General features: G+C 33.4%; 1 protein-coding gene across 1 annotated transcript in view; it reads left to right on the top strand.

The window, feature by feature from the left end:
* Window positions 1-7,462: 7,462 nt before the first annotated feature.
* The window catches only part of LOC111057000 (nuclear pore complex protein Nup214), a 34,469-nt gene continuing 25,177 nt past the window's right edge, over window positions 7,463-16,754 (top strand). The window contains 7 exon segments of the mRNA XM_039431857.1: window positions 7,463-7,625; window positions 7,992-8,130; window positions 9,708-9,916; window positions 12,616-12,800; window positions 13,944-14,155; window positions 15,152-15,272; window positions 16,202-16,395. Of these exon segments, the coding sequence (XP_039287791.1) occupies window positions 7,587-7,625; window positions 7,992-8,130; window positions 9,708-9,916; window positions 12,616-12,800; window positions 13,944-14,155; window positions 15,152-15,272; window positions 16,202-16,395 (1,099 nt within the window). The 5' untranslated portion in view covers window positions 7,463-7,586.

The following is a 16,754-nucleotide window of genomic DNA, read 5'->3' as shown; positions in this document are numbered from 1 at the left end:
ATATATCATGAGTCAAGTTCCTAAGAGAAATGGGAAATTTTTTGTTGAGTGTACACTGTACTTCAACCCATATTCCATACACAGAATAACGACAATTTATTTATTCAATGCTGCATATCTTATGAAATAATACAGATATAAAATCAAAATCTAGTCAAGGATGTGAGGAATTTCCTCCTCTTCTCACTCCAATCAACAATACTTTCGATTTCAATACCATTAGAAAGTTACAACCGATTGAAAAAGTGACGATTGAAGTTTTACCATTTTTTCGCAATTCCACTGTTAATCAAGAGTCTCTTAAACGAGGATCATACATCATAGAAACTCATGATTGGTTCTAAATTTTATTCTATAGGAGCTCAGTTACCATAAATATTTATCTTCAACTACTGTTTTCCATCTTAGAAATACCGAGATCGTGAATATGAGGAGAATATCTTCAATCTCTTGATATTTTCAAGTGATTGAATCGTACCGTGCGTCCAAGTGAACTATGAATAAAAATGATAAAATCAACAGCATTTTTTGCGTTTCAAGTTTATCAACATGGTCGGAATTGATTAGCAGATTCAGCCACAAAGTTTCTTCTAAAAGGTCATGAAGATTATTTCAAAATCGATTTACGATTTTAGTTTTGCTCTTTATTGCTCTACTTATAATTTTGTATTATATCAAGGAAAGGAAATACATTTACGACAAAAATACACAGACATAATAACAGGGGTAGGTAAATCTTTTTAAAGAGTATCAATCAATTTCCTCCTTATAATATACAATGAAACTGGATGTTATTTTACTGAATGCTAAGAAGATAGTGGCTCTTATAAGTTTATAATGAGAGAAATTCATTGAATTTTCAAATTACTCCCTCTTCCCCAATCTCCCGCTAGATGGCTAGCCTAACAGCATTTAGCTCATATGCAAAATTAGAACTTTCCACTATGGGTACAGTCCATGAAAAAGGTTGACAACCATTGGCTATTCAATGAAAACAAAAAGCAACTGAAATAATATTATTAAGGTTAACAATCTTTGGCTATTCAATGAAAAAAAAGTAACTGAAACAATATTATTGTTAATGAGCAGTTTTGACATCATTTATTAAAATCATTTTAGAACAATAATAGAGAAATATAATGCTGCATTACACAGCACCTCAAGAACATGTCATTATTAAAATTATTCCATGCTCTTTCTCAATTTTTAAGTTCAAAATCGCAATATTGTGGATTAAATTAGATTGATTTAAATTTTTTCAATTATTGAATTGAAGTACATAATGTAATAAAGTTACAAAATCTGGCCACTCATTCACTTATTGTTTTCTAGTTCTTGTTGATTAGAAATAAAAATAATCCTCTTTGTCACTGGAGAAGCAGCGTTCATGCGATCTGGAGAGTTGAGAGTAGCAAGTGATTAGAATAAGAAAAATGAATGTCTAGTCTATGTACTATTAGCAAAACAATGACATACATGCCTCAAGCCACAAATGCTGTCAGCAGTTGTTTTGCTGGGGGGAGAGAGTGGTGTGAACTGGTTTGTTGGAGAGGGAAGTGTAGGATGCCAATGACTCCCCACTACGTCCCCCTACTACAGTACTAACTCAGCTCAGACAGAAATCGTCATTTGCGTATACAAGCGCTTTCTACCGGTATAAGTGATACTACACATTAGGCGAAACAATAGTCGGTAAGAATGTTCCCTCTGATCCTTCTCTGTGACCTAACGAAGAAATTGAGATATCTTCCACGGCTGTTACTCAAAAATGACCACGCAGTGCCTTATTCATGACATTTGCGCCCGGACTATAATGACAATCACACACCAACGTTTCTATAGTGAGATCCACGTTTTAATGACAGTATTTTTGATCAACTTTGGTTTTGCTATCCTTGTCTATCATTCGACAAATCCGGTGGTACTATCCTTTTCTAGGTCAACAACGATGACAATTATGTTTTTGACAGTGTAAAATTATAATTATATATAATTAATTGCAGAGAATCGGCATCGCTATTCTCCTACCTTTATCCACTGCCATTATAAGGTGGACCACACTATAGCTATGCTATGATGGTTTCCTTTTACATACAATTAATTTCACACAACGCTCTCTTTTGGATACATGTCCTGAGATCGGAATTAATCTATAGTGAGGTCCACGTTATAATGACAGTATAGAAATTGAGATATCTTCCACGGCTGTTACTCAAAAATGACCACGCAGTGCCTTATTCATGACATTTGCGCCCGGACTATAATGACAATCACACACCAACGTTTCTATAGTGAGGTCCACGTTTTAATGACAGTATTTTTGATCAACTTTGGTTTTGCTATCCTTATCTATTATTAGACAAAGACAGTGGTACTATCCTTTTCTAGGTCCACAACGATAACAATTATGTTTTTGACAGTGTAGAAATATAATTATTTAATGCAGAGAATCGGCATCGCTATTCTTCTATCTTTATTCACGGTCATTATAACGTGGACCACACTATAGCTATAGTGATGTCCACGTTATAATGGCAGTATTTGATCAACTTTGGTTTTGCTATCCTTGTCTATCATTCGACAAAGCCGGTGGTACTATCCTTTTCTAGGTCCACAATTATGCCAATTATGTTTTTGACAGTGTAGAAATATAAATAATTAATGCAGACAATCGGTATCGCTATTCTTCTATCTTTATCCACTGCCATTATAACGTGGACCTCACTATAGTACTTTCTCATGTACTAGGAGGACCCAGGTCTAGTTATTAAGTTTGTAGCTCTTTCGAAAAGTGAAATTGAGCCCCCCCCTTTAACAGGTCGTATTGTATGAAGTAGGTGGCGTTCATTGAACGAACGTCAGGTAGTTCCTTCTTTTCTACTGACTTAAGACAAAAACGTAGGGCGATAAACGATATTTAAAAACATCGATGTTTACTGTTCGATGTTTTTCACTTATTGATGTTAGGATGAAAAAAACATCGATGTTTTGTCTTTCGATACCCATCCCTACTTAAGACCAAAATTAATAGTCCTCTGTTTTTATGTTCTACAAATTACAATAACTTTTGAACGCTTTGATCAAACAATTTTATTTCAAACACCTACTCTTTGAACATGCTTACAGTTCAAGTTTGTTGGACATCTATTTACCTACTCCTCCGTCGCACTTTGTCGTGAATGATGAGCGTCTTCAGGGATACACTGCTCCAATGACTCGAGTGACTCGAGCTAGGTGACCCGCGTTTCATGGGAGCTTTTGACAGTTCATCACCCGGTCGCCATCTTTGATTTTTCTAGCCCGGGGTCAGGAATCGTGACCCGACCAAATAGTACGGGCTACGAAGTTCTAGCTCGAGTCACCCGGAATCGGAGCGCTCCTATTGGTTGAAAGTTTCGCGTCGTCTGCTCTGGTCTGCAGTCAAGTAAACAACACAACTAAATGCAAATATGGAGGATTATTACGAATACAAACATGAGTTTGTTTTTGAAGGCATATTTTATAAAATAATTGGAAAGGAGGAAATTCACACATTATTGGCTAGTAAGTTTATTAATTGCATTTTTGACAATATTATTAGTTTAGTATAACTATTATATTAAAATATATTTGTGCTCATGACGTGATCTACGGTATCCAAAACTGTTACAGTAGGCTTTTTAGTGTTCATCAAGGAAATTGTGAATAATAAAATAAATAATATCATATTTTGTTAATATTATTCTGCGTGGTCATGAAAGTTATTGATCCATTTAAATAGCATTGAAATATTTACTTTTGATTTTGGCTACTTCTTAGATTTTCATAGCTGTTTAACCTCAATACCTATTCGTATTTTGTTTATGACATAATTTATTAAAAAATAAATAGAATTTCATTATCAAATTTCAGAATACTTAATCGGCTAAACATAAACTTAAACCTAATGAACTTCACTCATTTTCATTTCATTAAAAAGTTTGTTATTCTATGGAATAGGCCTATAAAGGCCTATAATAGGCATTATAAAGATTATAAAAATTATCTCTTGCTTTCTATAAGAATAATTTTATTTGCTATGTAGGTCCTCTGCATTTCATAAAGATTGATTTTAATTTAAATTTAATAGCTCAAGTACTGAAACTATGATTTTTGTTTTACAGGCAGCTTGGACTTCTTCCAGTCCTATCTGAAACAAAACTATGGCCACATCGAGATGGCTGGTTTAGCAGCAGGTAAGGCGCTTTCATGCAATCCTCTTATAATATAATTTCTATCACATACCGTAATAACGATTAGTGATAGTAGTCACATTGGTATAAATAATTTTACCATATTCTGCTGCTATTTTTTGTAGATACTGTGATAATTTATGCCAAGCTAAAAACTTTGAGCTTTTACATTAGAGTTGTCATTAAAAGTTTTCAACAAATTATGGCAATATGTTAAAATTACAGCAAAATTGCTTCCTCAACTTGTAAAAATCCCTCTATCTAACATGATTTTTGTTTTCCATACATTCTAAACACTGAGAAAGTTGCCAACAAAATTTTCCTTCATTACAAGTCCATGCAGACTATGCTTTCTTAGCGAAAATTTTGACAGCTCTTGTTGCTCTACATTGTTTGAGAACAGCAAATTTTTAAAGATAATCAACAACTTTTTTATAGAAGAATCTGTGAAAACTTTGGTGTATAATATGCAGCTTTAAACCCATTGCATTTTGAAAACTTAAACCAAGCTACTCCACAATTGAAAGAAGTCTGTCTTTTCGTCAATACTAAAGAAGATACAGAGAAAAACATAGAAGACTTACAGTATAGAGAAATCTCTAAAACTGTGAGACGAATAAAATGTTTAGGAAAATTTGTAACCTTTAATTTTTCCTAGGATAGTCAGTATTTGATTAACATTGGTGTTGCTATCCTTTTGCCAGATTTTTTACAATGTTGAAATATGATCAATAATTGTTAATTATTAACAAAATTTTCAATCTAATTATGCAAGTGTATTATTTATTAAAAAGTAAATTCACTTGATGAGTACAATAAATTGATTGTTCTAAAGAAGAATGAACAGTTACATAAGATATACTGGTATCAGCTATAAAAGGCAGAGAATCGGCAACGTTGTTCTTCTATATTACTCTACTGCCAATATAACGTGACCTCACTATAGACGCGTTTCTTCTATGTTATATGTGATTATAACATAATTTGAGCTACTCTTCCGGTGTAATTTAATCAAGCTTCTGTAAGATTTTGTAGCCAAGCTTGAAGTTTCCTTCAAAAGACAACTTCAAAAAAGTGGCAATGATACAGCCTGTTTGAGAGTGATTTATAACATATTGAAAATTAAGAACTACAATGTATTTTGCAAGCACCACTGTATATAGACTGCACTACTTGTAATTATAACATAATGCTTAGTAGACCTACCTTATGGAAGTCAATCATGTTCACTACTTAATGGTGTTTTAATATCATTGTTTTCTTTATGTTACAGAAGTCACCACAGAGGGTCATGTGTGGACTACTGATGCAACAAAAGTGAAATTTATTTGGGATTAAAAGTTAACAGACCGTTGTGCAACCCGGTGATAATCTTGTATTAAAGGAAGTTCTTATGTAGAAAGCACAAGTTATGAAGTTGGTAAAGGCTATTATTATTAATTACATCAGATGACTTTTGTTGCTGCAAGGGTGTCGACCATGTTCATCTACTGAAGCTGCAATGACATCCACTACCTCATAGAATGTTCTATGAGCAGTACTTTGAGAAAAATTATATCTGTCATCAGCAGCTAAGAATGTCTCTGGGTTGCTCAACATCCAAACTGTGAAAAGTATTTTCTCCTCAAGAGGTATTTTTATATTTGCAGGCTGATTAATTCTCCTTCCTATAACTTCTAAGAGCACCTAAGAATGTTGATGTAAATATTTGTAAAATTGGAATTTAATAAAAAAAAAAAAACAAACAATCCACCAATTTTCGATTTGAAATACACCATGTTTGGTTTTTCGTATGGCCTATATCTTACAGTACCTCTATTATACGCTCATATGGCCCGCCGCAAAGTAGACCCACGCTAATCCACGAAAAGCAACCCACGCGTTGGGATGTTTTGTAAACCATTGCTATAGAATTATTCATAATCAATCAGCTGACAAGTGGATTATTCATTGCATGTATTACACAGATGTCTGGAGAAGCTTAGCAATGGTTTACAAAACATCCCACGGCGTGGTTGCTTTTCATGGATTAGCGTGGGTCTACGTTGTGGCGGGCCTATAGTTGGTCTAGTCAACTATGACCATCCTATAACTGAAGACGTGATCGATCTATCCAGGAATGCCTGGTCATTGGAAATAAATGATAATAATTTGAAATAGTCTACAGCACTGATTCCATCATAAAAAATGATATAGTCAATTTCGAATAAAATAACAAACCAGTTACTTGAGATGAGTAACAACTTGAGAGAAATGGTGCAACAACAGAAACTAGTCTCTCAAAATGTTTTTATAAAAATTTGGTTTAGAAAATGTAATGTTGGCTCTATTTCTAAACTCATTTTGGTTCTTTTAAAATGTCGAAAGTAAATAAGTTTTTCTTTCATTTTTATACAATTTAAAAGCAGCCAAAATATATTTCTAGGGAGAATGGTATTATTTTCATTCAATGAAGACTAGTCCAGTGGTCTCTTTGATGACGCCAAAAAATATAGTCCTATATATATAATGATTATTAAACAAGAATCCAAAATCTACACCGCGACCCACTTGGTATGTTCTCAGTAGGTGACCTGAATAGAATAATGCTACATTAACCATGTTTACAAAATTTCAGTGGAAAGATTCTGATGATAATAGTATGGAATCTTTTAACTGCATGGTTTGCTAAGACATTCTAAAATGGCTTTTAAACTCACTCATATTATAAAGTGATATTATAATTTCAAAATAACCCAAGTTGTGAGGTCTCGTATTATTACATTCCTGTTGGAATAATTCATTGAAAACCCTTAAAGGATTTCCCAATTCCTCCACAACAACCGCAGCAACTGGCCCTACAATGTTTGGTGCATCATAATAATTATTATTATTGTTATTCTGTTCCTTATCCAATTCTCCTAGAATAAACTCATTTATTACAGCATGAGCCATGTTTGTTTTGCAAAACAACTTACTTTTAGTGTCACACCAGTGTATGTGTGTGTGTTTTATTCAAATATTCGCGCCATCCGAATATTCAAAAGTACGCGCCAAACAGCATCGACCGGTCGATGTCTGGTTGTCGTTCCATGGGATCACTAGTCTGCCCCGGGTCAGCCGCCATTTTGTTCGGCTCTGGGTCACTCGAGTCACTGACTCAAAAGTATCCCTGAAGATAACCGATTCATCGTCCGACTTAGCGCATCTCTTCAAAATTGGACATGAAATATTGGGATCAGGATGGCATTGGCAAAAATAACCTCAAACTTGAATGAAAAGTTTAAAATTAAAACTGGAAAGCTTGAGACGTTGAGTTTGGAAACGATTGGATTATTGCTCTGTTTTGATATTTAAGTTGAATGTATTAATGAACTGTCAATTATTCACTTCAACATGTCTGTAACACCAGCACCAAATCCTACTGACATTACAGTAAGTTTATCGTTTTACCAACATTTTTTCCAAAATATTTTCTTTTTCCCATCATGCACATAAATGCTAGAAGCAAGATTTAAATTGTACTTAAAATGTTTGTTTTACTACGTATTATTTGTACTTACACTATTGTAATTGCTATCTATTTTATTGATTAATATAATTTTAATATTTAAGTGTCAGCCTTAGTAAAGAGATGTTTTACTTTTAAATTAGTAAATTATTGCCGATTCTTGTGCTTTCATCCTGTTCAATTTTGAAATATATAGTTCTTGTTCTTATGCAACTCCTTAATACTTAAATATTATTAACCTACTAAACTCTTACTATAATCGTCCGTTTCATCTAACCTTCTTTTTTCAGGGATTTCAATTCAAACTATTCAGTAAATTAAAGATATTTCCTGATGATCAACAATTGCAAGTCACCAATCCATTAAGTCTTGTAGCATCTTCATCAAAATATGGTTTACTCTTTGTTGGTTGTCCAACTGGATTTAAAGGTATGTATTTAAAAAAAAATTGCAAAATTTTTCACTTTTTTCTTTTCTTCATTGGAATGTATTGGAACATCTATCTATTCAACTTTCATTTTGTTGATTACGTTTTTCAACTTTATTGTTTAGTCTGTTTTTTAACAATAGTCTGTCCTTATTAAAATAAATTCCGAGTAAACTCGCTGACTCAGGTCTAGTGTAGGGGTTTTCAGGTTGCATTTGATTAATTTCAGGGTCTCTGACTTGACTTAATAACTTCTTTTCTAAGCATCCGGGACGAATGACTTGAGGGTATGATCACATTTGATGCAAGTATGTGCAAGTGCACATGAGATCACTAATGATGCAGATGAGAATAAAGATGGACTGAAAAGAGCCATAGGAACACTCACACTGAACGCAAGCACTTGCTAGTGGCGTTCAGTGTGACCAGCTACAGGAAAGTCACAACTTGTTTTTATAACTTTTTCCAAATTTTGTTCCTCATACCGATTGTCATGCAAGATCTCACGTGCAGTTTGACATATGTGCATCCATGCTTCCAATGAGATCATACCCTAACCTGTCCATCGAATCACATGGGAATGGCCCGAGAAAAAATCTGGGGCCCGTTTCACAAAGGTACAAGTAGGTTACAAGTCTTGTTGCCAACCATGGTTTTGGAGAACAGCTGATTACTAGCGTTTCACAAAAGCAGAATTGTAAAATTGTAGTTACAATGAATTTCTACAAGTTTACAAGTGATTTGCTTGTTACGAACAAGTGTTTCACAAAGATTTTCATTGTAGCCAACAATTTTTGTCAAAATTACTTGTTCGTAACTATGAAATTTCTACCGAGGTGGAAAGCTATGTAAAGGATTTACAAGTGATCATTAAAATGATTTTAAATATTCAATAAATATTTCTAATAATCAAAAATGCCCTATATCCCTCTAAAATTTATTATTTTGGAAATATATGCATCTGGAAATCAAATTTAATAATTTCCAAAATAGTTGTTAATGTGTTACCTCATAGGTTACGTGTACTATAGTATATATACACAGTATATATAGTATACATTATATATAGTACATCTACTATATATATACAGAGTACATATAGTGTGTAGGTTACAAATTCAGCAATAAATGAAGTAACTTAGACTGTACAAAAAACATTAAATTGCTTTCAAATATTTTCAAAGTAATTATTGAAAAGTACAAGTAACCTTTATAAAGGATGAAAAAAGGAAATCATCATGAAAATAGGTTATGTTTACTATTGAAGTACTTGTAGACTTGTAAAATTGTAAACTTGTAGATCATAAATTTTTGTGAAACGTGAGTACTTGTAAACTTGTAACTACAAGTACTTGTTCGTAACCATGGTTGGTAACAATACTTGTACCTTTGTGAAATAGGCCCCTGGCCTTGCCCAAAATACAGACCCGGGGCCTCTGGTTTCCAAAGCCAGCATCTAAACTATTCGACTAGAACCAATCCATGTTCTCATTAAATGTCTTGGATGATCTAATCAAAATGAAGGAATTTTGAGTTACTAAATTTTGCATATTCATTGAGTGCAATGTTTTATCAACAGTTATTCAAGTATCAGGGCTTGAATCAGCTCAAGAATCTCAAGGAAAAAGTCGCAGTGAACTGACAGAGTACCCAAGAAGAGACATTCAGCTTCCCTCCCAGCCTTCACATGTGGCTGTCAACTGTGATGGCACTCTCTTGGCAGTGGTGATCAATGTCAATGGCGCTGAACTGGTCAGAGTTTACTCGGTTGCTCAGTTCTTGAGCCAGGTCAGTTATCAATCTCAAAATATTCATATTCTATCGAATTAATCATTACATTTTATCCTGAAAAAGTAATTATTGTAGTAGCATTCTTTGGTTATTCAATTTAGTAGAATTCTTTGTCAAGTCTTTATTGTTGTATTAAAATAGGTTTACTCAGTCGAAGAAAATTAGAGTTGAAAGAAAATTGTCTCTGATAATCGTTCTTATTGCAGTATTCATTTTGTTTAAACAATGTCTGTAGGTTTACACTTCTGTCTCTTCTAAATCACAATTCTTGAGATTAATTTTAATTCAATATTATTGAAATTATTAAACTTTTTTGTTTTTTGTTTTTTATTTCCAACAAAATTACTAAATTAAAAATTGTTATCACTTGTCAAGGAGTATTCTCGGACCAGAAATGTGGAATCCGTGACAATACACAAAACCTTTTGGATTTCATTACAATTAAAATTTGAAAGAGGAGTAGTACAAGCTTCTCCTCTTTTAGATTGTGATATCAATAGATATATAATAGATCATTGTAATAATTGTATTGATAAATAAATTATTGATTGTTCTGTGAAACATTGACTGTACATAAAATATGACTATGTCTATGACTTTTTATTTGTTGATTAAATTGAAAATAAGCTATTTACTTTTCCAATAAAGTAATTGATAAAATGTTTGGGAAATTTGGGAAATAAACAGTTTTTGGCTTTAAGCCTGTTTTTCCTTTCCCAATCATTTATAGTTGAGAATGATATTGTATGTGTAAATAAATTGATAAATAAAATGTTAGCATAAAAAAACTTCCATGCAATTAATTTTCCTCTGAAAAAGAACTTGATCATCATACGTTTGTAATGTGTCACCTGGTCATATGGTACATATATATGAATCATATTATATTTATCTCATATTGATCAGGATTTTAGAGTTTTAAAATTAAAAATCTGGTGTGGCGCACTCACACAACTTTCCTTGCCGTTATGAAAATTGATCACCTGACGCTAGTGTTCACGCGAATCTCAAGTCTACTATTCAAAGATCTTAGCCAGCTGGTGACAGGAGAATAACGCTGGAGACACACGGAGTCTGCAATCTCTTCATAGTGAATGATTTAATAGAATCATCAGTTGTCAACAGTTTGCAATTGAAATAATCACATTTTCTCGAATTTCGAGCTTATTTTCAATTTTAGGTGAAAATGTTACTGAACATTAATTGTAGAGATTTTCATGCTAAATCTTTTCCACTTGGAATTTTTTTTGTTTAAATTGTATCTGAAGCCTGATAATAGGGAATCTAAAATCAAACTTTGCATAGATGGGGCAGAGCTCCTGAAATTTTTACAGATATGGGACGTATGGCAGTTGATAGAGCTTATCAATGACTTTTCTAGGTATGAATTTGATCAAACTCGTTGGAGCCGTTTTCGAGAAAATCGCGAAAAACCCTTTTTTGACAACATTTTTGCCATTTTAGCCGCCATCTTGAATCGCATTTGATCGAAATTGTTCGTGTCGGATCCTTATAGTGTAAGGACCTTAATTTCCAAATTTCAAGTCATTCCGTTAATTGGGAGATGAGATATCGTGTACACAGACGCACATACACTCGTACACACACACACACACCACACACACACACACACACACACATACAGACCAATACCCAAAAACCACTTTTTTGGACTCAGGGGACCTTGAAACGTATAGAAATTTACAAATTGGGGTACCTTATTTTTTTCGGAAAGCAATACTTTCCTTACCTATGGTAATAGGGCAAGGAAAGTAAAAAAGTTCAATGAACAGTGTTTTTGTCTTTGAACAATCTTTGTCATCGACAGAAAGATTGTTTATTTCATTTGTTGTCAAAATTAACATAGCTTCTCCTTTGTTTTTAATAACAAACGTGCCGCTTGTGCGACAGATAAAAATATGTACTTGAAATGGCTTTCATGTTTGGCATTGACTGAGTTTATATTAATACCCAAAATTTAACTTTTGGTCAGAGAGAGAGAGCTCGTTCGATAGGACTGTAAGTTAAGTCCGGCTGATTCAGTGAAAAAGACTAGATTTCGGTTCGTTTGATAATACAGTTATTCTGTCACAGATCGGGCAGTATAAAAATAATTGTATTGTCAAGGGAGACGGGTTCTGAGCTGAGCCTATTCATTGGTTCAGTTAATATTTGTTCTTTTAAAATACTAAAGTCGCGATTAACCAGTGGATGCCTAGGTGACTACTGAATCATTGTTCTTAAATTTTCATAACCACAAAGATTGAATCATCATTAGCAGCAAGCGAGTGTTTTTCCCCATAAAATTCATATCAATAATGTTTTTATAATAGAATTAATCTTGTTTTGTTTAAATGTAAATATGTTGAAGACTCATTAAAGTTCTAGTTATTCTGTTCTCTTTTGTTATAATAGTTTTTCCCCTTACATAATTGGTGAAGGCACATCGTGCTTACATATTTGGTGGAGGCATCCTGCCTACATATTTTTTTTCTTTTAATTTGGTGGAGGCTTCTCCCGCCGTTCCACATTGTGCTTACAAATCTTAAGTGATATTTTGTTAATTTTTCACTATGTTTGGTGATTTTACGTTAATGTTTTAATATTTTTTTAATTCTCGCCAATAAAACATTTCATTCCATTTTGATTGTGATGTTATGAAAATTGTGAACTAATGTGTGATTGGTTGATTGCAGACCGTACAAGTGCTTCAGGAGGTTAGAGGCAGCACTACAGCGGGATGTGTGGCCATTGGTTTGTCGTGGAATCCAGGAATATCCAATATGTTGGCGGTATGCTTTTCTGATGGATCAGCTAGTGTCTACGAATTCAAGGGAGCCTCTTACAACATCAACACCATTCCAACTGATTCCAAATCAACGTAAATATTTTTAAATACTCATCTCTTGTTCACTTTAACTGTTCAACTTTACTGTTGTGCTCCTTTCTGTAATCATATTACAGTACTCTGTATTCTATTGCTAAATTGCTTTATGAGGGTTTCAATTTTTCGTTGGCTTTACGCTCCCGTAATTTATAAATTCACTAGACTATTTATTAACATGGTTTGGTCAACAATTTTTTATAAATTAACTAATAGATATCAGTCTCTGTCATACACCGTCACAAATGTATTCCGAGCTCTTGACAAACAAACTATCAGGAGATTTTCCTACTTGGAGAAAAATTTATGGTGGTCATAGAAATCCCCAGTAATTTTTTATTGTAATTGTTTTCTGTATAATAATTATTATTTGTTGTAATTCACTGATTGTTGTATTGATTGAGTTCTTTGTTATAAACTTATCTAGCTGACCTATCAATAAAGTACCTAACATGTTTTTAAGTTTACATTTTCAGTAATTCTCACGAATTATGAATCACTCGTATAGGCTTGTACCACAATATTATTGTGCATGATTATTTACTATACTTATACTATATTCTATCAATATAAATGTATCATGAACTAGTTTACTCTTAAATTTTAGTGGGCAATACTGACTAAACATTGTTAATGATTGTCTGTTTTTATTCTGCTTTGATCAATTTAAGAATTATATTCCATTTAAAATGAATTACATAATTCTTTTTTTAGTCAAACTTTTAAATTTCAGGCTTTTATCCCGCTTTGATAATTGATTTGCAATCATCCTCATATTTCTCTGTTTTTATACCGGGCAATCAAAAAGTCTCTCCGCAGTACCTGCGTTCTGTTTTAGCTGAAGATTGTGTTCTGTTTAGAAACCCGTTCGAAAAGTTACTCCTACTTTCCCCCCTCCCCCTCTACAGCAATGAATGAACACATAAATTCAATAAATTTAAACTTTGCTATTGTTATAAATACTGTACTTGTTTTTGAGTGATTGAGTGTTTTTTTAGTATATAGTTCACTGCGGAGAGACTTCTTGATCACCCTGTATATTTTATATTGTTCGATTTTAGTCTTCTCTTCTGACTCCTTTATTTTTCTATTGTGGTGTTGTAAACTGCAAGTATTATGATTTTCTTCAACTGTTTTCAGATGCATGTGCTGGAGTCCGAAGGGAAAGCAGATAGTGTTTGGCTCGCTGAATGGCACACTCACCCAATACAAGCCAGAGTTGAAAGCTGTGAAAAGCATCCAGGCGCCAGACATGAATCAGCGTCCAGTGTCCACAGTCAGCGTGCAATGGCTCTCCAACTTCCAGTTTGCTGCTGTTTACAAAGACTTGACGGATGAGATTAACGGTTCACGTAGGTCTTCTTATCTAGTTGACTCCACTTATCCTGTAATTTATGTCAACAGTGCTTCCCAAACTTGAAGATGATTATTGGTGAAGCGGCAAGGTGGTACATTCTGGTTAATCTGCAACAAACGCTATGTGGTAATACAGTCCTGTAATATTCAGAATGTTATTTTATGTCATTTAAATAACATTATTAAAAATCTCATTCTAGAATTAGATTATTAAAAAACTCAACGTCACTGTATGATGTAAACTACCAGTCTGGGCACTCAGAATGAGCTCCAGAAAGAATTAGTCAAGTCTCAAAATACTTTGTTTAAAGCGAAACATACCCAATCAATGCAGTCCATTGAATAGTTAGTAGAATATAACCTACAGTTGATAGCCCCTCAATCTTTGAAACCATATTTATTTATTCATTCAACCATTTACAGTCATACAACATTGAAACCAGGTTGCACAAAAGCCTGTTAAGTTTTAATCATGATTGAATGCTACAAAAGAAAAACCAAGAAGAGAAAGATTTTTCGAAAGATTTGTTCTCGTAGAGTTTAATCACGATTGAACTTTTAAATGCTTTTGTACAACCTGCACTGAGGAAGACAATATAGGTACGTTACAGGTCAGTATCTATTCTACAACATTAGTCTACAATCCACAGTCTATAACAGATAACAGTCCAAATGTAGGCAGCTATGTTATGTATAAATGTCACATCATTCAATTGATCAATTCTACACTCCAAAATGGCAGATTTCGAATTCAAGGATACTTAGTATTGCGTCATCGAATACAGAACTGATAATGGCTGTTCTCGTATTATGTTTTTCAACGGAGATCTTATCATAAATGGTGGCCTGTCAATACTCATTGGAGTCGAGGTTAAGTGGTTGAGAGGGCTTAAACTCCCTCACTCTGCCAAATAAAGCATCTTTTCATTTTATTTATTACTGGTTTCAGATATTTTGCTTGTCAATACTCAATAGATTATTGTTTTTTCTAGATATTATGCTAGTGAATACTCCCAAGAACGGACCAGTGACATTTGTCGACTATGAGGATATCTGCTACAGTTCGGCACATCTTCGCTCTGCTCAGTTCTATTTGGAACACATTCAAGCATGGTAAGGGAATGTAAAAATAATTTATTTATCAAACCTTTTTATTTTATTGCTAAATTTAGGCGCTCTAGTTGATTGTAAAGCGATATCTTTTGCGTATTTTAAAGGGCAGACGGCATTCTTGGCCTGGATATGTATTTAGACACAACGATTTCACGTTAAGAATACTGGAAGGTATAATAATTGGACAAAGAGCTCGTAGAAGACCCCGGCTACAATATCTGAAGCAAGTTACTAAATATCTAGGGATTCAGAGCTACATCCAACTGAAAAGTACAGTCCGGACAGAAAAGGATGGAAAGCTGCCCACCAATCGAATGATTGAAGCTAAAGAAGAAGCTGATTGTAGTTATTCCATGAAAGATTTATTTCATTGTCTCTATGCATAAGTATTTTATATTTATCACTATTCATAAATAGTTTATTTATTATATTTCCAAATTATACGAATGTGAGGAAGCTTTAAAATCTGGTGTTGGGGAAATGTTTCAATTGGATTAGTTCTCACATTCAATGACTATAGATTATTTATCTGTAATAGTCTTCGTTTATCAAGTGGTGATCCATGACATACGCTAATATAATCTGGAATCCCAGAAGAAACACTCTGTTTGAAGTAGAGAGAAAAAACTATTATAAAAAGTATAAACTTTTAGGCTATACCCTATAACTTTGAAGTGAATTATCAATGTATAAGATACAATCTTGATTTTTATAATTTGTCTTTAACTTGTTAGGAATAGTCTCTTTATAATAATTATGTTAGTTATATCTGATGGGATGATTTACTGTATTTTGATCTAAACTGATGTAAACAATAAAACTTGACTTGATAGAAAATATTGTTAGTTATTCTAGGTTTGCTGCACTTTACATTTTAGAAGGTAACATCAGAAAATGTGTAAGTAGTGTAATCATGAATTTGTTTGAAGGAACCTGTTACTTGTTGCGTCGGCGAACGGCATGGAGGTTGGTGTTCTGGGTGTTGAAGGGAGCGATGGCAGTTGGATACAATGGATCCTGGACGACTCCTCTAGGGCTGAACTGCCTCTTGATAAAGACCACCAAGAGACATTGCCAATTGGAATGACCTGGAATACCAATTCACAGCACAAAATGCCTGTCGGTAAGTCTCAACTAAATAATCTGATCAATCTTTTCCCATTAGGATATTTGAATGATACTATGAAAAAACTTTTAGAGACTGGTGATTATATTGATGATTAGATTAGATGATGAGATTGATTAGATTGATGATTCGTCCCTGAATAATATTCTCAGTATTTTACTTATTTGCAGTTTTAAATTCAACTGAAATCTTAAAGGTTCTTTCAATGATGACATAAAATTACATTTACACATTCTTTTGACACAATACTCGCCAATTAAAGCCTCTCACTTGAATTGCCTAGTATGGTTTTTAACATTCTCAAACTTTTATATCACAAAATAATTTCTTTTTTGTGGATCTTTACATATTTAGTA

The sequence above is a fragment of the Nilaparvata lugens genome, chromosome 7 (assembly GCF_014356525.2).
Source record: "Nilaparvata lugens isolate BPH chromosome 7, ASM1435652v1, whole genome shotgun sequence".
In the NCBI taxonomy this organism is placed as follows: domain Eukaryota; kingdom Metazoa; phylum Arthropoda; class Insecta; order Hemiptera; family Delphacidae; genus Nilaparvata; species Nilaparvata lugens.
This window is presented reverse-complemented; position numbering and strand designations above follow the sequence as displayed.